This window comes from Equus asinus, chromosome 10 (assembly GCF_041296235.1).
Source record: "Equus asinus isolate D_3611 breed Donkey chromosome 10, EquAss-T2T_v2, whole genome shotgun sequence".
Lineage (NCBI taxonomy): Eukaryota > Metazoa > Chordata > Mammalia > Perissodactyla > Equidae > Equus > Equus asinus.
The window spans coordinates 64,914,134-64,941,016 of record NC_091799.1 but is presented as its reverse complement, the minus strand read 5'-3'; the positions used below and the strand labels follow the sequence as shown (position 1 = coordinate 64,941,016).

The 26,883-nt window shown below is 37.2% G+C and overlaps 1 protein-coding gene across 10 annotated transcripts in view; it reads right to left on the bottom strand.

The window, feature by feature from the left end:
• The window catches only part of PDE4D (phosphodiesterase 4D), a 1,407,338-nt gene that overhangs the window by 8,837 nt on the left and 1,371,618 nt on the right, over positions 1-26,883 (bottom strand). For 8 of the 10 annotated variants that reach the window (XM_070519632.1, XM_070519633.1, XM_044771967.2 and 5 more), the window contains 5 exons: positions 10,020-10,113; positions 8,502-8,674; positions 7,617-7,715; positions 6,585-6,749; positions 5,293-5,392 (listed from right to left, as the gene is read on the bottom strand). In XM_070519632.1, the coding sequence (XP_070375733.1) occupies positions 5,293-5,392; positions 6,585-6,749; positions 7,617-7,715; positions 8,502-8,674; positions 10,020-10,113 (631 nt within the window). Of the gene's footprint in view, positions 1-5,292; positions 5,393-6,584; positions 6,750-7,616; positions 7,716-8,501; positions 8,675-10,019; positions 10,114-15,366; positions 15,521-26,883 lie in introns of those variants that run through there. The other 2 variants (XM_044771986.2, XR_011506465.1) reach the window with 2 other exon arrangements.

Genomic DNA, 26,883 nt, shown 5'->3' with positions numbered 1-26,883 from the left:
AAATTTTTGCTCCCAAACTACAGGAACAGAGGTGTCTGGAGTACCACAGAGTGGATGTGTAAGGTATTGTTGTCTTTTGTGTTTGTTTTAAATAAAGCAATAGTGTTCACTTTTAAAATGGTGGTATCTGGTCAAGTCTTACTTTTCAATAGTCTAGAAAAACCACTAACTGTAACATTTATCTATAGATAGTTAAACATACAGAAATAAAAGCTTTTATACTATATAGGATCTTAGCAAATATTGTTTCTATAGTAGAATCATGTTAAATAAATGTCTATTGAAAGGAAGGCATGTTTTCTGACTGGAGAAATAATGCCCAATTAATCTATTAGGGTTCTTCTCAGGGAGTAAATATGCATGTAGATAAGGGGCATTAATGGAGGACCTGAGTCAGGCTTACAAAAACCCAGATTGGTTTATATGACACGTAAAGAAAGATGAAAGAAATTAAGACTATTGTGCCTGCAGAAAACAAGATGAGAAGCTGTTACTTTAAGAAAGAGGCTGAGCCATGGTATGCGTGTTACAACAAAGCGTCTGAGTTCTACTCGAAGTAAGGGTGGCCTTTCATGCAGGGCTTGTCCAAGAGCCCTAGCCAAGCCTGCCTTGGAAGGGATGAACTCTTCACATTCAGTTAGGGTTCACAAAGGTCAGAAAGGCCATGACACAAATCCTTACTGCACGAGTGGCCTCTCCAATCTTGGGGACTGTTACAGGGAGGCGATTTTTAAATGAACAAATGTTAGCAACTGAATCTCAGGATAGTCATTTCACTTTCTACTTTTCTTTAGGACTGAAGGAATGTGGCCACATCTAAGTGGGGGAAGTAAGATTCTGCAGCTCCTCAGTAGATTTTTCCCAAAGATGGTAATCCAGGACTTCAACAGAGATTCCTTGAAGGTTCAGGAATAATCAGAAAGTTGCCTTCAAACTTTGCTCCAAGGTACAGTAGCACAGAGGAGGAGAAAGAATAGTTTATACAAAATTTCTATTGAAACCCTCTCATCTTCAAGGCCCGAACAAGTTACCTCACCCAGGAAGCCTTTCTGGATTACCCCAGCCAGAACTGTTCACTTTCTCCTATAAACTTCTATATACTTTGTACCACTCATTTGGCATTGATCACATTCCACCTTATCTGTCATTATCTCTGTACAAATCTTAACAGTCCCTCCCAAAGACCTCCCAACCCACTCAGAGACTTAAGACCCTATATACATTTAAAAGTAATTCATTTAATGTGCTTGGTTGTCTGGTTTCTTCTGGGCACTTCTAAACAAAACATTTCTTCCTTGAAATGGGGAAGGGAAGTAGTGGTTTTAACTTAATATCCAGTTGCCAAGGACAAAGGATTAAAATTGCTTGGCTCACTCCCTCAGTTCATCCACTCTCTGTGCCCTTAACCTGCATTATTTCTCTCCACTGAACTATAGCCATCTCATGTCACATATTCACATGTCACTGTCTGTCTCTTCTAGCAGAATGCAAGCTCTTCAGAGCCAGGGCACTGTCTCCTTCACCCAGGCATTCCTAGCGTCTAGAGAAATGTTTGGCACAGAGTAGGCGCTTGATTTTTTGCTGAATAAAATAATGATATCTGTACTATTTCTACACTGATAAAACTAAATTTGATAAAAATGAATTTATCCTGATTTTGAAAATGTTAGATTCATACAGAAAAATAACATTGTATATGTAACCCACAAATATAGTGATGAAAGCTTATTTTAAAATAAGACTAGAGAAACACAAAAGTCTATGCAATGATAGCTAGACCTGCCTCCACTTTAACACAGTCATGTGCCACATAAAGACACTTCGGTCAATGACGGACAGCCCGCATATAAGATGCTGGTCCCACAAGATCAGCATATAGCCTAGTTGTATAATAGACTATATAGCATGGAGGTTTGTAAGTACACTCTATGATGTTTGTACAAAGATGAAATTACCTAACAATGCGTTTCTCAGAACGTGTCCCCATTGTTAAGCGATGCATGACTGTATAATGAAATGCCTCTGCTCTTGGAAATCAAAAGGCACATACATGCTTTGCACACGTGACTAATATGAGTAAATCTTTCTCCCTAAAACTTAGGCGTCATTGCTTTAAACAAAAATTACTCGTTTTCCAAGTAATCCTTAATGATATATGTATTTTGTACTTTTGATACCGCTTTGTTTCAGAAAACAATGCTGTGAAGTTAAATGCTTTCCTTATAATAAATTTTTGAATATAACGTGCTGGAGGGTGTTTAAGTTGCTATTTACCTTTTTTAGATTTATTTACAAGCACTGTCCTTGAAAGAGACTTACGCAGCTTCCTACCTGGAATGTCAACATCTTTGAATCCTATTCAGACTCCCTCTTAGCCCTAAATCATTTATAAAAGCTTAATCAACCCTGCCAAGTAGAAATGATCTCTCTGTTTTTAAAACCTACAGTACGTTTACACTGAGTGTATCATTAGTATCAAAGCATTTCGTGTCTAAAACTAACACAAGTGATATGATTAATGGGAACTATCATCACAGCTAAGCAGCAGTCGCATAACTGGACTGGGAATCAGCCAGGCGAGCCCCAGTGCCCCTCTCCCAGAGGGCCCACACAACTCGCTGAGCCTCTGTAGCCCCCTTACAACAGGACTGGGGCCTCCTAACTATGGGCTTACACATTTGATGGTTAGAAGTCTTTAGACTGCTTTATTACAAGAAGCACAGACTCGACCTTTGGCTTTGGACAAGTCAACAGCACCAGCTCGAAGGTAAGAGCTGAGAGTGTGCTAGTCTGAGCTGCCAATGCTCACTCAATCCATGAAAGAAAGAGAAAACACAAACTTGATGTTTATAAAAACACGGTTTACTGCAAACTAAAAATAATCACATAATTTTGATAAAGTATTTCACAAAGCTATTTATTACAAGTTTACAAGTTATTAGAGGTCCTTTACAGTATGCTATGAAGTTAAAGCTTATTTGTGTTACTGGCTACTAAGCCTCTTCTGTGTCCTGAAATAAAATGCTTGCTGGCATGATCCCTGGTCAAAAGTGAACTAAGGCAGTAATTCTCATTATGCCCTGGGACTCTGATCAACCCTGGGACACTTTCATGTACCAGATGATGATGCTGATTCATCCTCTCGGGAATAACACAATCTCATCGCACCCCACCCTCAAGAAAACATGAGCAATCCAAAGCTGCTCTGGGAACTATTAACCTCCCAGTGCTGCTGAGGACCCACAGAAAGATCATCATCACAGCAGCCCTGATGACAAAGAACTTTCAGAAGCAGGATTAGTTATCCTTCCACCCGAGGCAGGTCATCAGCAAAACGACCTTAAACAGATATCCTGGCCACTGTCCTTGTATTTATAATTATCCCCTAAATTTCTCCATTATCTATCTTAACGGGTCCCAACTTGGAGGGCATCATATTCATTTGTGGACTAAGGCCTTGCTAGTTTAAATTTCAGACTCCATGGGTACCCTGAGAGGTCTCCAGTACCAGCCTATTTGCCCTTAAAGGGTCCACAAGAAAGAATGATGGAGCTGCTCCTCATTTTTCTTAAAAAATTTATCAGAGTACTCCAACGTTTTAATTTTTCTCTAATCAAGTCTTAATTCTAATGTTATAAGGGCACATGCAATACTGTATATAATAGGATACAAGGAAAACACACTCGTCTGAATTTTTGGAGTTATTAATTTAAAGAAGAAAATGCATATCTTTCTTAAAGGCAAAAATTAAAACAAAAATTTATGTATTTGTTGAAAATCTATAAAATTAGGAGCATATCATGTCATGCCTAAATATCAAAATAATAAATCAGGCCAGGCTAACAAAAAGTGCCAGAGCACACTGTAGCATATGGTCTCCCGCTCTTCTCAGAAAGGACACAGTCAACCCTCACCACTGATACAGCATAAAACTATGTTGCTGCATCTAATCTGTTACTATTCATGTATTAATATTTAGTAAGGCTTTGATGACTCCCGAAAGCACCCCATTATAAGTTCTTGGAAGACAGATGGAACATGAAATGTTATCCTGTCTAATCCTGGATAAATAAGTTCATAAACCAAACTTCTAAAATGTACTTGACTAACCACACATGTCAGGAAATCCAGGACTTTCCCAATCCTCCTACTCTACGTGAGTGAGCCACTAAAGTACATGTCGTCATAGGGTAGTCCAGAGGCTATTAAAAGATCTAAAAATAAATCTAAATAATCCTAAAGATCTGAGTTAAATCTCTCAAAGCCAAGCTACATTTAAACTCTCTCTTTAAATCTGGCGGTGGCAAAAAATGTAGGAAATGAATGGTGACTGCACAGAGACCACTAGAGCTAGATTGCTACAGGGCGTGAGAAGGCTACTGTCCACCAACTCATGGCAAAAAAAGAAAGGCAGACTCTCAACAGATACAGAAAAAAATTTAACAACTTTGCATTTTATTTTTTTGTATATAAAAGCCAATTTATAACATTAATCTACCATAGTGGAAGAAAATAAATAACAGTTCATTTAAATCATTTACCAGTTAACTTCAAGTAACAGAAGAGCAGAATTTCTGTAACACGTACCCTCTCTGCAAAGGCACAGCTCATGCACCACCTAAACATTCCCTACAGAGGGGTCCTGTGCAGCTGGGTGTCAGGGATGCCCCACACTAAACAGTCTCCAACACTCCTTCTATTTCCAAATTTAGCGATGACTTCTTATTTTATGAAATGTCACCAGTGAGAAAAAATTTAACAGTTAAAAATATTGAATAAAAGAGAAATAAAAAGAGATAATAAGTAAAAGAGAAGTTCCTATTGCTCTCAGTAGTAGCTTTAGAAAGGAAAGAGCAGAGCTGGGCACGGTGGTGGTGGAGGGGAAGGGTAGTTACGGCCTCTGAAGAGGATTAAATGACAACCTACCTAAAGTCAGGAAGGTTTAACAATAATGCTGACTTTTTCTTTTTTTATTTAAAATTTTAGGGGTAATGTAACTATTTAAACCTTTCTGCAGACTTTCACTTTTGGATTGCCCTTGTTTATTAACATGGCAATGCATTATTTCTAGAGAAGTACTGGAAGGCATGTTTTTCCAAACATCACAGGTCTCAGGGGATAGAACAGTTTTTAGAGCTAAATTACATTAACATCCATTCTCACTAAAATATTATGTTTACACATCTCAAACAAACATCATGGCTCTGGAAACACCCTAACTTTATAAAGACCTTCACTCATTCTAAGACGTACAGCGGAGAATTTTTTTCTGCAAAACTAAACTTCACTTACTTGTATTGATCAGAAACTGATTTGACACACCAGGATGATCTACATCATGTATTGCACTAGCAAAAATTGCTGCAAGAATCTCCAAATCTGTAAACACAGCCTGGAAAATCAGACAATATAGATAACATTACTCTTCTATAACAACATAAATTAAAGGTATATACAAATGGGAAATTACTGCCTGGAATTTGATGGAAAACAAAATGAAGCTTCAAAATATATTATCATAATGTATCAAGAAAGGAGATAATGAGTTATTCATGAACCTTTTAAGTGCAATTTTAGAGAAAATATTTTACCTAATTTAATTATAACTCACGATCAAACCTTTTTCATTGGTTACATTTTTAAAAATATTACAAAAGGAGTGTCTAAAATTCTTTTAAAGAAAATAATGGCTTATTTTAAAAGTACTTATGTTTAAGTATATTTGAAAAATGTACATAAAATTAACAACATGAGCAATTCTTTTCTTTTCTTCCATTCAAACTAGGGACTCTCAACCTCAGCAGAATTGACATTTGGGGCCAGATAACTCTCTGTTGTGAGAGGCTATCTGGTGCACTGAAGGATTTTCAGCAGGATCCCTGGCCTCTACCTAAAAGAAGCCAGTACCTCCCAGTTGTGAGGGATAAAAATGTCTGCACATGTTGCCAAATGTCTCTGTGAGGGTGGGAGCAGGGAGGAGGAAAAGAGAGGAACCTTTCCCAGTTGAGAACCACTCGCTCGGATGATGAGGGATTAACACAATTTCCTAATGAAAACAAAATGAACCATAAAATATATTATTAGCAAAAGAGAATCTTTCCCCCAAGCAATTAAGGAAATAAACTGCTTCAATAAACATTTAATGGAACAACTTCTTAGGATTCGGTAAAATTAAAGAAGTGTTTCCTTCTAATAAATTCTACAAAAAATATCAATCCTTTGCTTATATTTTATAAAATAATCATCCTTTGAACTGTACATGCAAAAGCCATCAGACTAAATTCCAAAAAAGCTAAGTAACCAAAACTGAGTAAGCCAGGTGTGCTTTTGGAATATCCTACTAGATCATTTCAAAGAAGCAGTATCATAAACAGATGAATCCATAACTCTTTGATCAACTTTCAGACAAATTTCATCAAAGACTCAACTGTTTATTTAGCCCAACAACATTTTCCCCCCTATAACTCAACATACTTCCAATGAAGCCAATTATTTTCTGCACTGCATACCCTTTAGTATAAAAGTTTAAAAGACCTTTATGAATGGCAAGTTAGTGTTCTTGAAGTTTTAGCAACCAGATTTACCTCCAAAGCAGGTGTAGATAACAGCACATGCGTCGACTGGACAACATCTGCAGCATGAATATTGTTGTGGTAGGCCACATCAGCGTGGTAATGGTCTTCCAGGGTCATAAGGTATGTGATTAAAGTGTCTACTGGAATTTTAAATGTTTTTAATAAATCCCGTTCCTGTAAGAAAAGAACTCCTCTTAACATTTGGTCCTTATATAGAAAGATTTTCCATAGAGTGTGTTAACAAAAAAAATCACACCCAATATCGCCTATGGATAACCCAGAAATGGACACAGCTCTTTCACAATGTCTAGTGATGAAACTGGAAACCTTTAGGACAATCCAGGGACTTCAGGGACAAAACCAGAGTCTACTTGCCCTTCTGGAGCCCAACAGTGCTTTACCCAAGATGTATAGTGTCAGGAATGAGCTGCCAACTATGAAAGTGTTTGTGTCCCCTGATCATGAGGACGGCTTCAGTCCAGCAACACTGAGTCAGCCACTGGATCACACCAGTTGAAACTCAACATTCTCCCTAGGGCTGGAATCTGCTATTCCACTCCCAGGGTATCTAAAGCCTCAACTTCTCATTTAAATCTCAACCCTGAACTTGCGCAAAAGCTCAAGAGTGAGAAACATATATGAAGAAGAGAGAAGTACATAAAACAGGATTGAAGAAATTACATTCTAAACGTAGTCAGCAAGGGGCTTATTCATTTTCTAAAGGTAGCACTCCATTCTCTATGTGAGTCAGGGTCATGAAGATGATTTGTAAACTATTATTTTAATGAATTGCTTCAATTTTCCCACATCACATCTTTTTCTTAAATGGAAAAAAATAATAAAATTGGTTTATTTGTGTTTGACCCACACCCCAACCTTTCTGTATCCTTCTTTGTCCCTGGGTGAAGGGGCAAAGAAGAAAAAAGTATCAAAATAAGCAAAAGAAGGTAAGTAGTAAATAAGATAAAATGTATGCACAATTCACAGACTGGACATTAAGTCACTAAATAAAAGAAAGGTGACAGAATTTGGCCACATTACCTGAAAAATGGTGTGCATGATAACAGTCAAAGGCCGGTTACCAGACAACTCTGCTATTCTGAAAACATGAAGACCCCATTTGTTCACATCTTCTAGTTCCTGGGGTTAAAGAAAGACAGAAAAAATCAGAATGTGGAAATAGAACACGGAACAATGAACAGTCATTTTAAAACTACTGACTTTAGTGAAAAGATGTTAGACTTTTAAAAAAATGATTCATTTTAAATGTAATTGTTGTACCAAGTAAGTCCAGGCAAACTTTAGGCAAATTCACTTAAATATACTGCAAACTAGGGGCTGGCCCCGTGGCCGAGTGGTTAAGTTCGCGCGCTCTGCTGCCGGCGGCCCAGTGTTTCGTTGGTTCGAATCCTGGGCGTGGACATGGCACTGCTCATCAGACCACGCTGAGGCAGCGTCCCACATACCACACTAGAAGAACCCCCAACGAAGAATATACAACTATGTACCAGGGGGCTTTGGGGAGAAAAAGGAAATAATAAAATCTTTAAAAAAAAAAAAAAATACCGCAAACTAAATAGAATTGCTTAATTTTACACCTTTGATAATAGAACATATTTAAATACTTTAAATATCAACCTCAGAGCATTTCTTCAATAGATAAAATTTATTCACAAAAACCTTAACTAGTCTCCTAAAACCCATAAGATATAACAGATTTCTAACTTTTTAAGGTCAAACAATCAAATGTAGATGCAGGAAAGTAAAGATATACCAAACCGAATAATTTAGAGAGCTTTATAAAGTGCTTTCCCATCTTCCCCCACAAATTAATGAACTTATCCATCTATTTAAAAGAGAATGAATCAAAGTTCATTAAAAGACATCCCTGCATATTAATGATCAGGATCCTTGAAATCGTCTTACCTTGGCAAGGACGTCTTCTTGTTCAGTTTTAACTCCAAACCTTGGGATGCTGGAATTAGTCAAACTGGAGCTGTGCATCAACTTCTTGACCCCACTGATCTGAGACATCGGCCTTTTCTTTTTCTCCTTTTCCTTCTGAGTTGGAGAAGGAATTTCCACTTCATGTTGCTTATCTTAAAAAATTTTAAAAGTGTTTACACATTTACTATTAATTCTACCTTGGGTTTTTTTTAAAAATCATAATAAGCATCACTGGACAGGTTTTAATTGATCATTATAGATTCCAGGAAATGTTTCCACGTAAAACTCCTTTTAGAGAAACTGAGCATTTATATGGACTTAATATGATATCCTCAAACACAAAATTAAGCAAATAAATTCCACTGCAAAACAGTTAACATCAAATGTATTCAGTGGTTACTTGTTTGATAGAAGATCCTGAAACATTGTTTTCAAGACATATCACGATACCAGACTTAGAAAAAGCAAAACACACTGGCTATTTCCACGGTTCATCAACTCCATTCCTATTTGAAATTCACTTAGTGGCTTGAAAACTGCTCTTGCCAACTAAGGATTCCAGTCCCAAGACCTACTGTGAAATGGTAGAAACTTCATACACAAATACAAAAATAGCAGTGTGTTTTCCAAATTCCTTTTAGAGAAACTGAAAAGTTTCTCTATACTAAAGCAAGATAAGGGTTACAATTTAACAGGGGGAGCATAGAAAATCTCCAGTATTATCTGATAAGAAAATATCAGATTCAATTGTTGCTTTCAAATAAAAGACATAAGATGTATCAGTACATTCATCTACTAATTCAAAGCAGCGGGCTCCTCTAACTCATCCTTGCACATAGTACGTGTTCAATAAACATCTATTCAATGAATGTGCTAATTAGATATTACAGCATTTTGTTTTGAAAGTAAATTCAAACCAAGGATATGTTCAAGTTATTGACTTTCACTTCCTGCATTTTCTTTCCGTGAACCGGGGGTGTGGGGTCGGGGTGTCCCCGTTCACCACTCTCAGCTATTATCATCAGCAAGCTTTTCTTTAGCAATTGCACTGTATCTGCCTCATCAGTTTACCTAGCTTGGTGTCCATTAGGCTATCAATTCATTGAGGGCAGGGATCATTTCTAATACGTCACTAAATACGTAGTGCTCAGCAATGGCCTGCATTTAACAAGAATTTGTTGAAGGCATACATAGATCTCACCATAAATGCATTTTGCAGTTTAGTACCTTGGAAAAACCGGCAATATACAACTTTAATTCAGAGAGTCCCTAAAGTCCCAAATGAAACTGAAAGATAAAAAAATGTACTTTTTTAAATCACCCTAGATTCTAAAGCTTTAGAGGCTTAGAGGCTCAAATTATTAATATGATGAATGAAAACAAATGGAATTTCTAACACTTGTTTGGTTTCCAAAATGAGTTGATGCTCCAATCTACCTCCAAAAACAAACAACTCAAAAGAAAATTGAAAAATTGTATTTAAATTGTTATTCTCACCTAAGAATGTGTTTGATATATACTCTGACACTTGATTTCCAGACCGACTCATTTCAGAGAGATGGGTGAGCTCCCGATTAAGCATCCTTTTAAACTGAAAAACAGAAAGATCAAATGAAATAACAGACAAGGAAAATTTAAATGAGATAACATTAGCATACCCTAAGATACAGAAAATTTGCCCAAATAACTTTCAATTACTCTGACAGTGTATATCACTGCCATCCAATAGAACTTCCTGCAATGATGGAAAAATTCTATCATCTGTGCTGTCCATTACAGTAGCCACTAGCCACATGTGGCTACTAAGCACCTGAAATGTGGCTAGTGTAAATGAGGAGTTCAATTCTATTTAATTTTAATTAATTTTAATTTAAATAGACCACACGTGGCTACTGGCTACCATACTGGACAGCAGATTTACACACTCAAGGACATTAATTAAGGAGAAAACAACATGCAAAAATATCAGGGTGCATTATTAGTATTTAGAGAAGAAAAAATAATAATTTATAGGCACACAAAAGTACTGCCATACAATAAAACATGGTATATTTTATCAATTAATTTGTCATTAACAGAAACAAATACTGGTCAGAAGTTAAAATGCAGTCTTTTACCCCAAAGCAAAACCGAATAGATTTATTTGAGTACTCTTCCAGAACTATGGAGAAATACAATATTTGACTAGATACTTTATAATGTTTCCTTTTGAAAGTTTTTTCCAAGTTGGGAATCTAAGATTTATTACATCTCAGCATCCAAAGAATTTACCAATCCATTCCCCTAAGTCACATAAATACAACAGAGGTCAACTTTAAATACTCTACTTCTTTACTTCACAATTTATTTTACTCATGCCCATGATGCCTATTTTATCCAAAGAAACACTGGAATTAAATGACCACCACACGGCATTACCAAAATCCAGAATTCTCAAAGACGTTATGCTTTCCCATCCATCAATTGTTTCTTGATGTGTCTTCCTTTGACTCCCAAAATAGCCCAAATAAGCCTTTTAATGTACCATCATATTTTTCTTAACATACAAAAACAATACATTTTTTCCATACATAAAGTAACTACTATTACATACTTGATCAAAAATAGTCACATTTTACTCTAATATTTAGTAGCCTTTAAAATTTTGAATTTTACCATAAATTCTCTTTTACATCTAGGGGAAAGAGAGTAGTGAGTTTATCATTTAGTAATGTTTGAAATGTAATTCTAAGTATTTAATTAGCTTATTATAATTTTTTAAAAACCTTGCTTTTCTGCATAATTCATACTAAGGTGTTCCAACTCAAGACAATTTGGCAAATCACTTCCAAAGTCAATTTTATTGACCATCTAGATTAGGTATAAGAATTTATCACCAGAAAGCACTGAGGGAAATCAATAATAACATTTCAACAGACTGCTGCATGTATATTAGAAATGTATATTAGCACTCTCCTGCAACCAAAACTGAACTGCTCGTAACCAATACAAATTCTTCTGGTTGTTAATTTACAGGTCTAGGAAGCTTCTTCTCAAACTCAGGAACAAAAATTTCACATTCTTTGTTCATGTATATTTTTTATAACTTTTCTCTGATTATAAAATGCACATGTAATATAGAAAATCCAGAAAGCTATATAGAAAAAGATTAGAAACCATGTATATATCTCCCCACTGCTCAGAGATCACTATAATTAGCTGTATTTCTTTTATGCCTTTTTTTCTTTACATTTGTATGTATATTTTTAAAATTGGCACCATGCAGTATATAAAACATGGGTAGCTCCTTCTTTTCACTCAGCATTATATGTTATGATCCACTGGGGGGAAAAAATAAAATTGTAGGCCTTCTAAGAATATTCATGAAGACATTTACAATAGTGTTCATAATATTTTCTGTTCATCTTTTATAAAGTTACATTTTCTTGAGTAAGTTATCAATTAATTAAATGAGGTAACAGAAAGTGTCTTGTATTTAGACTAGCACACAGCAGGTGCTCAACACTGAGTTCTTTCTATCTCCCAGTTCCCTGGGCTTTTTATATTGTAGCTGACTTTTATCACTGCAGGATAAAAGATGGAAGATCCGAGTATAGTTATGCCCATAAAAAATACATACCTAAATATCTTGCTCCCTTATCTGTCCCCCAAAATAATTTAGGATATTATTCATATAGGAAATGGTCGCCATGCTTCAAAAATATAATGATAATACCACACATAAGGCCCAAAGGTAAGTAAATCCTTGCTTAACAAATTAAATTTACTCTTGGAAAAATCTACTCTTTAGGCAAAACACGTTCAAAAGAGAGTCTGCTAAACATTTTAAACATACATTTAATGAAATATCTCTTTGACCTAAAATGATCTGAGCTATACAATGAAAGTTGCTATTAAGAACTGCCTGGTCACGACAAAGTCAGTTTTTGCTTTAGTTATCTGTACTAACTGACTATTTTGACGAATTGTATAAGCAAATGGCCAGGAAAATTACACTTCATTCTTTATATTCTTCCAGATAAATCCAATAATTTGTGTAGCACATCTGCAGGTACCATGCAATTTTTCTGCTTGGGCATACTGCAACACATTCCTGGTACCAGGTTGCTTACACTTTAGAAGGTAGTTTGGTGGAAAAACTCGGTCCCTATCGAACTGTTCCAATTGGGCCCCCTTCCCCACAAAGCTTGCATCATTTTTTAGTTACAGAGTTTAATTACATATGCATGGAGGGCAAGTGGACAGCAGTTCCTGTATAGGCTGCAGAGACTAGGAATGACTGATTCTTTTTGTATCATATGCATATATTCCCAGACTACTCTTTTGCCTTTGTTCAAAACCCAAAAGCGTAGGGTGGAGAAACCCTTCATCACACACCTATCTCCCTACCATGGCTTGTGAGGTGCTCTAAGGAAGTCAATACTTCCTTTTAATACAATGAGAAGAGACAACATTTTGAGCAGTCCTCTTTCTTTCCAAGGGAAAGGGTGTGGGAGAGCTCCTAAAGACAATTTTCAGAGTCATTTAACATGGGGCTTTTCTAAAAGGAATAAAAATTGCTTCCTTTTTAGCTATTGATATAAAACTTTCAGTCCAGGGAAGCTAAATTAATAACCACAAAAATTACCATCAGTGCTTTCTTAATTGGTAGCTGATCTTACAATCTGGTTTCAGAGTTCACAGCTGTATGTACTAAAGAACAATAAATTACACCATTCAACACTCATTTCTAAACCTAAGTGGAATTTCTCTCATTTTCAGATAACTACATACCATTTATTACGATAACTATTTAAAATTACCATGAGAGGGAAAATGATTTAAAAAAGTAATAAAATGTATTTCTCCTAAACACTGTTACAGTTCTCAATTTACAGATTTAGAAGAGATAAAATATACAACTGCTGTTCAAAGGAACTAGCTGCAAGATGCAGAACAATTTAATTGAGCATTTAGATATTTTTAAAAGTGAACTGTAAATGTTTTCTGTTGTCAGGTAACTGTGATTGTTTTTTGGTCTAAACAGTCTGAAATAATATGTAGAGTTATTGTTGCAACAAAGAAAAAAGGAGGAAGATTTCTAAGTGAATGCTTTCAAATCCTTTGTTCTCACTATGCATCAGATTGTCTGTGTGCAGCATTTAAAGCATAAAGGAAAGTGAAAATGCAGTTGAATACTGTATTTTGCTTTTTAAACTCCAGTTTTCCAATTCATGCTCTACATTTCAGACTGCTGGGGAAACAAAATTAAAAAATAAAACAAAATTAAAGTATTCTTAAATTCAACCCCTGCACTTCTGCAGTCATGCCAATGTGCCACTGGGCACACTGTCTGTCCTCCTCGCGTATAATTAAGAAGGTGTTAATGGTCAAACATTGAGAAAACGCTTGTCTCCCTCCCCAATATCCTGCTAAGAATCATTGAATATGCTACACTGTGATACGAAAAGTTTGGTAGATACTAGCATTAAAAGCTAAAATAAATACTGCATTAGCTGTATAAAATTCAATCCTTCAAAATGCATAGGAAGAATAAAGATGTTTATATTTGTCCTTAAGTGTTTTTAGCAGTATAGTATTAAAAACATAAAGCTGTCCAGCAAAAATTTTCCTTAAAGAGACAAGCACTAAAAGCCCATATTGAGATTCCTGGAGGTGTTGTTCATAATCATACTACAAATGTGAAGTCCTTCAAAAATGTATCAAATACGATCTGTCTAGAAGCTAAGAGATGAATTCTAGGGGGATCAAAAGGGTTTCCTTTATTACTCTCTATACTTTTCTATATTTAATATTTTTTAAGCCAAGAAATGGCTAGCAAAATCCAAATAACGAAAATCTGCATATTTAAAAAACCACTAAAAATATCTGGACCATTCGTAGATTTAAAAGGAGGTGGGGAATCATGACTTCTTAGACAATCAAAACTGAAATAAGTTTTCTTAGAATGCAAGTAAATCTCACAACAAAGAGGAAATTTCCCTTTAAAAACAAAGAAAATGAAAAATATTTCCATCTGAGAGTACTTAAAAGTAATAGAAGGATTCTTAAAAAATACGTATTGCGATGGCTCAAGTACTCAAGAACAAATTTCCATTTCTAAACTGATGCTTCATTTAGGGCAGAAAAAGGTTTTTCTACCTCTTGCTTCTAAAATAGAGAAAGGATTGCCAGGCTAGTATTACCATGGGGCATCCAAGAAGCTTGCCAAGCAGGAAAACAATCTTATCAAATGCAGTGTATTAATTCATTTCTTGAGATTAACAAATGTAACAGTATCACTTAAACTTATAAATATCTTCCAGTTTTATAAGTAGATAATCAAGTTTTCATTTTAATAATATATCACCTAAAAAATCAAGCAATGTAATTTTTAATGTCATCTAGAGCTTTATATCCAAAGGTAAAAAAAAAATATACTCCTCATCAGGTCAAACTAGTACAGATTTTTAGAAAAAGCCACAAATTAATTTTTAAAAGCTTTAAGTGATGCATACTAACTGGCATCTGTACACCAGTATAAGTAACTTAGCCCAACAATTTATTTCCAATGAATTTATTTAATTACTTTGATATTTAAAAGCACAACTCAAATCTACACGACATGACAAACAGAATTACCACTGCACATTAAAAAGCTATTTTAACATGCAAACTACAACTAATAAAAGTTATACAATTGCTCCTTATCTTGACCACTAAAAACATCTATTTCTCCTGCAATTCACATCTAAGGAAAAAATAAAAGATTGCTTTAGAAAGCTTAACTCCACTGTAATTTATTAAAACTACTAGTTATGTACTCAGAGTAATCAGCAGTTTACAAAGGCTAAATAAGTCTTACCTTTATGTAGCCCCAAGACACTGACAGTAAATAGTTTGCTTCAGGCATTTTTGATTGATTATATACAGAGGCAGTAAGTTCTAAAATATGTGTATCTTCAAAACCTTGATACTTTAACAATCTCCACGAGCCACGGAGTGTGTGGGTATGTAAAGATTTCTGGTAATTAAGTATACATAAGAAAGCCTTGCATTAGATCCCGTGCAGCTGTCTTCCCATTAAATACATGCCATTTGCAGAACTCCAGAATGGAACAGAATTCAACAACTATTCTGAATAAAGGAAATTCATGTGATAAAGAAATGTCTGAAGATCTAAGGGTCTGCATCTTCCTCTCCCTGAGCTCCAGGGCTTAATGAATAATGTATGTCAAGATGCTTAGCTGCAAGAAAGACTAGTTCAGTCAAAAGCTACCAAATAAGGAACTGCGGGGAAGCCGGGGAAGAGTGATAAGAAACCCCTCCCACAAAAGCCCAACTAATGCACCAATCACACTCACCCCTGGGTCTACCAAGGCAGGGGCGTGGACTAGGCGCAGGCTGCTTTGTGATTGGTTGGCAAGGGCGAACCTCTGGGGAGGAGGTTTTCCTCCTCAACTCTGTAAACGCCATTTAATAATGGTATCCCTACCGCGGAGGCTGCCATATGAAAAGATGAATGGGGTTTCCCTCTTGCAGTGATGAATAATGACCGTAAAACTCTTCAAAATTCATAGTTCATTCTTAAATAAGGATTGCCAATCCTTCTGGAGTCATTTCTATGAATTTTAATATCCTGTGATTTTTCTTCAAAATAAAAGCTACTCTGAAAACGGCAATCAGGCATTTTAATTGTCTCCCACTCTCCAATCCAAAACAGGTGGCTTCCCTGGTGACACAGATATAACCTCCATCAACATAAAAGCATAGTATGATTGTAAAATACAACTCATGTCCAGAATTCACAAATGGAAGTGATCCATTTCCCCACCTGGGCAGCATGGCTGCTCCCAGCTCCTTTTGAGTCTATGGTTATATACGACTGAGTTCTGTAACCTTAAAATCTAAAGGTGGAGATGATTTATTACAAATCTGATTGGGGGAAAAAACGGAAACTGAGGCACTGTGTATGGTTAAAGAATGCAGAGTTATTTCAGGATCTACATTTTGATCAGAAGAGAACATTTTTATGGTTGTGTACACAGTTAAGAAAGGGGTAAGAGTGGCTCTGAGGAATACAGAATTGAGCTCACAGGCAGTCAGGCCTTTTACAGGGAGAGTTAAATTAGGAATCTACATTCTTTTGAGAAAAACAATCTTTTTTATTTGGTTTGGGATAGTATCATCCTGTAACTTTTATACTAAAATGGTCTTGTGGATAAGAAATGAGGGAAATCTAGCTTTTACTCTGTTCAAGCATAAAATTCTGTCCCGTCTACCTCATCTCCACCTCAAAATTTGTACTTACTATTCCGCGCTTCTATGACTCGCTGACACTGTTACTCCTGGCTTCTTGCACCAGGTGTGTCTGTCTTAGATAGCATACTCTCATCAGAAACGTCCACATAATACTCTGCCTCTGACTTTCTACCGGTTCTTTGCTGCCAAAGTCCTCAGCTGCTGGTCACACCTACTCTGTTCATTTCCTAAATTCCTCTTAATCCTCTACAAAAGAAAGAACATAAACCCCCAACACTCCAGGAAAACTGCCTCCAGAACAATACCAAGGTCCTCCTTTTCACTAGTCCTTCATTCTCCCAACTTCTCTGAAGTGTTCAACAATGTACTCGCTCTACTCTCCCTCAACTCCCAGGACCCTGGACTTCCTTGGTTTCCTCCCACTTCTCTACTCTGCCTCCTTTGCTGCCTTCTACTCATCCTCTAACTCAGGACAGCCACAAGACTCTGTCCCAGGCCCATATTCTTCAATAACCACTTCTTACCTGAACTTTACTATCATATTTCCAAATGACTATTATAAGATACTTTCCCCTATCAAGTGTCCTGCCAGATAGCTCAAACTTTTTCAAAATTCATGGATCTATGTTTCTATCTAAGGTGGTTCTTATTATAACTACCCCCATTTCAGTCAGTGGGCCCGTTATTTCTTCCAGTATCCCAGACTCAAATCTGTGACTCCTTCCTACCGTTCAACAGGTGTTTCACGTGAGTTAGCCTCTATTAGGTGCTTAATATAAATCACCTAACTGAAGCCCTGAGTAACCCAGATGTGTTCCCTGTCTACCATTTCACCTTCCCTCCTTTACCAACTTGGTTACCAAGTTCTATCTGTTATAAAATGTCTTTTTGTTTAGTCTATTCCTTTCCATTCCCACTCGCATCACCTAAATCCAAAGGCTTAAAGGCTGAGAGAAATGGAAAGTATCTTGAATATCATCTCCTCCAATCCCCTCATTTCCACATAAAGTGAGACCTAGAGAAAGAGAGAGAGACAATGATTTCCTCAAATCTACCCAGATACTAAGAACACGGACTCTGAGTTCAAATCCTTTAGTGTATAATCCTCAACAAACAATCTCACCTCTTAGTGTCAGTTTCCTCATCTGTCAAATTGTTTATTATGGTAGCTAGTCTCCAAAGATGCCTCCTAATGAGCCACACTACCCTACACTGAATTGGAGCTGGCTTGTGTAACCAACAAGTGATGCTGTGTGACTGCAAAGGCTGTCACAAAAAGTCTTGCTGCTTCTACATTAGTCTCCTTGAAATGTGCTATTGGGACCCCTGAGCCACCTTGTAAGAAAGTCTGAGAGTTCTGAGACTACCATGCTATGAGGAAGCCCACGCTAACTTTAAGGAGAGGCTGCTGGGAGAGGGACAGAGAGAGAGACAGAGACAGAGAGAGGGAGTAAACACGAGAGAGAGCCTGAGAGACAGAGAAAGAGAGTGAACAAGGGAGAGAACCTGAGAGACAAAGAGAGAGAACAAGTGAATACGAGAGAGAGCCCACACAAGTTCGCACCTGGCCAGTCTTCAGCTATGGCAGCCAGCCCAGCCCAGAGCCAGACCTGAGAGTGAAGAATCCATCTTAGCCATCCAGCTGGTTGAGCCTTTAGATGACTCCAGCCCCAGCCCCCATCTGAGTGCAACCACATGAGGGCCTCTAAGTGAGAATGCTTAACCAAGCCCAGTTAACCCATAAAATAATAACAAAGTGATATTTTAAGCCACTAAGTTTGAAGTGATTTGTTATACAGCAATAAATAACCAGAATAATTATTATGAGGATTAAATGAGATGATATATGCAAAGCACAGAAACATCTGATACAACTGACAGACAGGTTATTAGGTGATGATGATGATAATGATGATGATTATGATAACTATTCCATTATGGTGCCTACATTTTTAGCTCCCAGGCTTAGCCTTTGTTTTATCTTTTTTAATATGTCATGTTTCCTTGCAACTGCATCACGTCATTCCGTGTCTCAGACCCACAAGCTATAATTGCTTCTTTGCTCATTTTCTTTGGCTTTTCTCCTTCCAATCCCTTTCTGATCTCCACTGCAAGGCCCATTTTCCTCAAATCCAGCCTCCACCTTTCACTCCAAGCCAGTCACTGACAACCTGGCATCCCCTGCCTCATCACAGCCACATTCCTGTGTGACCTGCAGACTGGCAACATGTGACCCTAATCCCCAACTCCAAGCCCATCTTCAGCTCTCTTTACACCTGGGCTGTTCCTGAAAGGCTAGTATCCCGCCCATCCTTCTGCTATAGCAGACGGTCCCATTTCCCTCTCTTTACTTACACTGAATGCTCTGCCTGGAAAAAATACCTTCCTTCTTCTACTGCAACTACTTCAAGCTGGTCTTCCAAAGTCAGATTTAAGTCATTCAGAGTGCATCTCAAGACAAAATAATCCAGCCTTTCTCCAAACTCTAACTATTCTACACTCCCCCTTTACTGAATAAATACTTATTAAGCTCTTACTATATGCTAGGTGCTGTGTTGGACACTGGGGACAGAGCTGTGAACAGACCAAAGGTTTTTCACCTGGAGCTTATATTCCACAACTAAGTCAGGCAATATACAGCACATCACGTGGTGATAGCACAACAGAGAAAAAGAAGGATTGGGGTACAGGTTCTCTGATGAGATGACAGGGAAAGCCTCTCTGATGAGATGACATACACTCAGAGATCTGAAGAAAGGGAGAGAGCAGTCATGTGGCTATCTGGGGGCGTAGAGGAGGGGAAGTCAGCCAGGGGTACGCCAGGAGCAAAGGCCCTGAGGCAGGTGCACGTTTCCTGCGCTCCTGAAGAGCAAGATGTGTCACACGTCATTTAAACCCAAATTATGCTTTACCGTGGTTCACATCCATATTGGACTTGCTGGCTCTTTTTATATGCATTCATCAGTCTATTTTATTCTTTGATGAACTTCAAACTAAATGAGTTCTTTCTTTTTATGACAAATATTCTTTATCCTGAAATGAAATTCCTAAATACTCTTCCTAATACACATTTCACTAAATACTTAAATACATACTAAACAATCCACATCTAGAAACTTTAAAAAAGCTCAGTATAATGGCTTTTCAGGAACATAAAGGAGAAATACAGTAATTTATACTAAACATTGCAAAATATAAATGCTTGTACACAACTACATTAAAAAATAATGAAGCAGTCAAAAGCTTAGATCTTACTATTACTTACTAGCTGTGTGACCTTGCAAAAGTTATTTAAACATTCCGTGCCTCAGTTTACTCCTCTGGAAAATGAGAATAATAATAATAGCATTTACCTTACAGGTTGTGGTGGGTTTTAATTAGTACACACAAGTAAAGCATCTAGAACAGTAAGTGCCATGCAAGTGTTCCCTCTGATTCCTCTGCTATGGAGAATTACCGTGAACATGACAGCAACACAGAAATGGATACAGGAGTGCTGTGTTAGGAGGATGATGTTTTTCCAAAACGGTGAATGACTCTCAGGAAGGTTTTAAATGTAACAAAGTGCGATCCTCCCTCAATACACACTGTGGTTGCCTTACTGAAAAATTTAGTGTGGATTAAAACCATGTAAGAAATAGTTTGCGTTTATATGTAAAAAGTAGTTGTGCTCCAGGCTCAGATAATAAGTGAATTTTCTACGACATGAACGGTTATTAGGTCACAGAGCAGTCCTCCCTGGTGGAGGACTATCCCTTGTATTCCAGGACATCTAGCTCCTGGATTGGGGAGCGCCAGGAGCACTCCCCAGTCAGTGTACCCTGAAATTTCCTGAATACTCCCCAGTGGTAAAAGTCACTGTTCTAGTTGCTTCAACTGCCTGGAACTTTGCTTCCTCAGCCAGGGTGGAGGATGCTTGAGGCAACAAAGATGTCTTATTCTTTCTTTATATTTCCCAACACAGTAGTTAGTGAACCACAAGCACAGAAAGATTCAACTGTAAATCCCTAACCTGCTGCCGGAAGGGAGATGATAATAATAACAATGATAATAATAATAATGATAATAGTGTCAAGTAAAAAGTACCAAGGAAGGTTTCCATATTTCTGGGGAATAAGAAGTCTTTTTTCTTAAGCTCTGAGCCAAATTAAAATTCATTTCATTTTTCCCATAATAAAAGACAGACTAGAAGCTGGTAGTAGCAGCCTGCAGAAAGAATCTAGACAACCCAGAAGAGAAATTTGGATGGGGCCAGAGAGATAGAATTCTTATAGTCAGATTTGGCTTCTGACAATTTTAATAAGAAAACTGTAATATGTTACAGTATTTATTAAGCACTTATTATGCACCAAGAGCTTTATATATCTTATCTCTAATCTTTGCATATCCTGGTTAAGAAAGATATTATCCCCATTTCAAGGTGAAAAGACAGACACTTAAATATTCAATAACTTGCCCTGTACGTGACAGGGCTGAGATGCAAGGCCAGGTGTCTTTCAGTCTTTGCTGCTCTTTATGGACTATGAATAGCTCATATAATCAGGCTCATGCAAACTCTGTGATAAACGGTATGAATTTAGGAGTGGACTCATTTATCCTTAATCCTTTCGCTGACTCCACAGTATCTTGAATAAAGATCCACTGTCAGCATGATTGTCGTCTCCAGATCTCTGGACAGGGTGGGTCCTACTAACTAGTGTAGGCAGGAAGCTGGTGTGGAGACCTGGGAGTGAGACCTACTTATGTGCGGGATGGCTATGAGAACAAGACACAGATGCCCTCACACACGGGCAGAACTCAGACTTCCCTACTGGTAATCTGCTGTTCTCAAACACCCAAATGATTGTATGTACGAATGTGTGTATGGGTGTACTGAAATAGAAAAAAATATGTAATTTCCTTCAGCATCTAGTTCTCTTTTTCTGTCTTTCCCTAATAATACTCCTCAGAATCTCTAGACGCCACTCTTCGCTTATTCTTCATTTTCTCAGGACTTAACCAACACCCCAAGCAATCAACAATCTGTCTGGACTGTTTGAGGATATTTCAGGATATTTAAAATTCTGCTGATGGAGTCGAGTGCTTGATATATTAACACATGCTGGCATTACTGACTTTGCAACAGAGGTCAAGAGAGATGAGACACAATTTTGAATAGGGCAAAACAAACACAAACCAAATTATGAGAACCTGAGGCTCAGAAGGTCAAGTGTCTTGCCCAAGGTCACGGAGCCCAGGAGCAGAAGTGGGATCTGCACCCAGGCTCCCTGGCTTCAGAGTACTCTAAATTGCCAAAAAAGTATTTCAGGAATTAACCTATATTTAGCCTAGAGTCTATAAACAATATCTCTCTTAACCTAGTAAGTTCTAAGCTGTACATTATATATGCTTGAAATATTTAAGAACTATTTTTTAAATTAAGGGTATTAACTCTTAGATTTTTCCAACCTAAGGGATTTTCCTGGCAATAGCGTTGTTTTTGGTAGGACTCACACCTTTTGAAAATATTCTATTCTAGAATCAGTCTATATTTATTTTACACCTTTCTACTCAGGATCAAAGTTCTAGGAATTGTTATTGATCAAGCAGCAAATCTGTAGAAAGTGGGCTTTCACGTACCCAACACTGTTCAGCTTAATATACACAAATCTAATTGCTAAACGCCCCCCGAAAAATTCTGAGGCACGGTTAAACTGCAGATATTAAATAACAGACCTACAGCATACCAGTGTCTCTAAAATCACTGTGTTTCATTGCTTTCAAATGCCTCAAAAATAGTTTTAGAGGCAGACAGTAATCTAGAATTAATTTATAACCTGTATTTTAAATAACAGAATTTTAAATCTATTTTTATATTATAAAAACTACACTTTCTTTGATGAATGCTAATAGAACAAAAACAACCTTAACTCCAGCAAATCCACTAAATCTGTTTGTGCTTACTGCCCTCTAGTGACAATGGACCCAAACGCCATTTAAGGAACAGCTGTTCCTCAAGAGTCATCACGTGTCAGAAAACAAAACAGTTTACAAATATTATGGAGGCTTGAGATTAAGAGGAACTCTAGGTCGACTTTTCAAAACTGAATAATCATCTGAAAAAGCTAAGAATCATTCTCTAATTAACCTGGTTTGAAAATTTTCACCAAAAAAACGTTTTATGTAAAATAGGAAACACCTTGGGGCTGGCCTGGTGGCGCAGTGGTTAAGTAAGTTCACACATTCCGCTTCGGCGGCCGGGGTTCGCTAGTTCGGATCCTGGGTGCGGATATGGCACCGCCTGGCAAGCCACGCTGTGGGAGGCGTCCCACGTATAAAGTAGAGGAAGATGGGCATGGATGTTAGCTCAGGGCCAGTCTTCCTCAGCAAAAAGAGGAGGATTGGCTAATCTTCCTCAAAAAAAAAAAATTAAAATAGGAAACACCTGTAACATTACTGAGCAAAGAAATTCCAATATATCAAAAACTTTATTTCTTCTGAGAGGTTCCTTGAGGCTGAAATAATATGAGACTGATCTGATGCCACCTGTATTAAAATTTCTCTTCTACGTGAGCTAGCTCATTAAATGTTAGCACAGTATTCTATAGTTGGTAATACAGCTTAAACCATACACAGTAGACACACAGTTTACTGTGTTCATAACTGATTAGCAAATCTAGCTGAAACCCCCCCCCCCACCACCACCATCATCATATCTACCAAGGACTTTGTTTTGCTGAAGAATAATTAAGGCAATGAATGGGTGCACAAATCTCATATAAATGAGGCCTCCACAAAAATAATCTTGCATAGAAAGGGGACTTTCTACTTACAGACCAAATTAGGACCCCAATTCACTTAAATTGTCCTAAGTTAATACCATTTCCCAGGTTTATGATGGCCATTATAATCACCATAAGATACTTACTAAGACTCCCTCTGTACTTCGTGGTATGCTTTGAGAAAACAATTTAAACAGAGAGCACCTGTCTTCTAAGGCAATAATAAAAAATGCAAATAGCCACACTTTCAGAAAGACATATTTAATCTTTTAAGTACACCACTTTTATATGTAGATCTTAAGTAATTTTAGGTCATAAAATTTGGGCTATAATTCAAAGGAGAAAGGATATTCCTTTCAACAAACAGTGTTTAAACAATTAGATATTCATTCACAAAACAATGAACTTCAAAACCTTGACCTTGCACCATATACGAATATGTACTCAAAATGGATCATGGAACTAAATGTAAAACCTAAAACAAAACTTCTCCAAGAAAATATAGGAGAGAATATTGGTGATCTTGGATTAGGCAAAGATTACTTGGAACAGAGAAAGCATGAAGCATGAAAGAAAAGAATGACAGACTAGACTTTATCAAAACTTCTCTTTGAAGGAAACTGATAAGAAAATGGAACAACAAGCCATAGACTGGGAAGAAGATATGTGCAAAACACGTATCTGACAAAGACCGGTATCCAGAATTTATGAAAAATTCTTACAACTAAAAAAGGTCAATAAGCACATCAAAACATGTGCAACATCACGAGTCATTAAGGAAATAGAATGGCTAAAATGAAAAATACTAATACAAAATGCTGGCCAGGTTGCAGAGCCGTGGAACTCTCATACATTGCTGGTGGGGATGCAAAATGGTACAGCAACTTTGGAAAACAGTCTGGCACTTTCTTATGAAGTTAACAAATACCCTGACTATATGATCCAACAATCTCACTCCTAGTTATTTACGCAAGAGAAAGGAAAACATACATCTATCCAAAGACCTATATGCAAATGTTTATAGCAATTCTATTCATAACAGCTGAAACGTGGAAAAAGCCCAGATGTCAATCAACTGATGAATGGATAAACAAATTGTGGTACATCCAAAAAATGAAATACTAGAAAGCAATAAAAAGAAACAAATTACTAATATACGCAACATGTTATTAGTGGGTGAATCTCAAAAGCACTATGCAAAGTGAAAGAAGCCACTAACAAAAGGCTACATATATATACTGTATGATTTCATCCATTTGACATTCTAGAAAGGCAAAACTATAGGGACAACCAGATCACCGGGCTGCCAGGGGCTGGGAGTAGGGAGAGGGGAATGACTACAAGGGAGCAAGAGCAAATCTTCTAGGTGACGGAAATATTCTATATTTAGATTATGGTGGTAGTTATCCGATTGTATACACTTGTCAAAATGCATTCAACTATATCTAAAGAGAGTACATCTTACCATATGTAAATTATGCCTCAAAATCTGACTTCGAAAAAATGACAGTTATGTTATCGAATTATTTGAATTCCAAATTTGCTTAGCTTTGCCTAAAAAGAAATGAAAAACAAAAATCTCAAGCATAGTTGAGATTTCTCGTAAAATAACATTTTGAGTCTTTCAAAGAGCTCCACCACCGTATCGCAGGCATACAGGCATATATTTGTCTAAAGTCCATATTAGCTTGGAATACAACAGACAGTAAATTCCTAGCTATGCAAAGCCTTTAGGCAATATAATAACAGCTGAAGTATTCTTGTAAGTACTAATATCATTTTTATTTTAATCCTTTGGGATGAAAAATTCCCTAAAATATTTTAGATATTTTCCTGCTTTCTCAAACAAATCAAACCAATCTTAATTTAATTATTTAATGGTGGTCCTGAGCCACTATTATTCACTTATCACTGAACAGTTAACAAATATTTCTTGTATGTTCATTCTAAGCAAAGCACTGTGGCAGCTGCTAGAGATAGATAAATCCAGTAAAGTGAGTAGAGCTGCTTGCAGAAAACTGAATAGTCCCAACTGCTGTATTCTTTTTGAATCCCCCAGTCATTCTTTCATAGCTTTTATCTTTTTTCTGAGTCCTGTGTTATCAGCCTGCTCTCCTTATGGTCAGTATAAGTCTGCTTCCTTAAAGTCAGTATAGGGTCTTTCCTTCTTTCTATTATGATGAGCTTTTGTCTAAGGTAGCATTTCTCAGAAGGCGTTGTAAAGAACAGTAGTCCCATGTGATAATTCTCAAAGAAGACATCCAATGTCAAATAAAATTGTGACACAGTGCTAACTTTCTTAGAAATTGTGTACATGAGCATATTAAAGGCTCTGCCAGGAATACGTATTGTATGTATTATGATCCATAACCCTGTCCTGTTTTGTTTAACCTAGCATTTCTCAAACTTATTCTACTGCCTAATTCTTTGCTCCCTTCACATTTATTAACAAGTAAAAACAAACAAAAATACTAGGGTTTCATTGAAAATTTTTGAGGAAAGCAATGGGCTTTAAAGATCAGCTAAGAAATTCTTTAGAATGGTTATTAACATATTCACTCAACAAATATTTATTAAACAGCTGCTATGCGCCAGCATGAGGGATACAGTAATGAACAAGACAGAAGAGCTCCCTGCTCATGTAAACTGGATTCTTGGGGCCAAAAGACAAAAGATGAGCAGACAAAACATGAGTGACAAACGTGCTGAATGAAAGGAAAGGGGAAAACATGATACGGTGATGGTGAACTATTAAACAGTCAGCAAAAGCTGCACTGAGAAGGTAACAGCTGATATGGGACCCTAATGACTGGAAAGAGCCAACCGGAAATTTGGAGAACAGCATCCTGGGCAAGGGCTGAAGGAAGACAGCCAGCCGGCCTGAGGGAGGATAGGTAAAGAGAATGAGATTAGAGGGAGGTCAAAGCAAGGTCACGTGGGTCCTCGTAAGCCTTCCAGTAGGTGTGGGATACCACTGGAAGGTTTTGAGCAGGGAGAGACATGCTGTGATTCACATTTTAAAAGGCTGTCTCTGTGGAAGACGGCTGGTAGAGGGGCAAGAGCAGGCAGGAGAGGAGAGGAGGCACTTGAGGAATTGCTGAGAAGACTTGAACGCTGGAAGTGAAGAGATGAGAAGAATGAACTTCTAGACTTCTGACTTGAAGAGATGTTTGTGCCACTTGCTGAGATGGAGAAGACTGGGGGAGGTACAGAGTTGGAGGAGGATAAGTGAGGAGAAAGGGGAGTCCTCTGAATTAAGTGCAAGAAAATTTAAATACATGAAGTTTGTTTGTTTGTTTTTACTGTGGAGGGCCATTTCCCCTCAGGCTCTTCAGTGCTCTGGATATGGATAAGGAAAG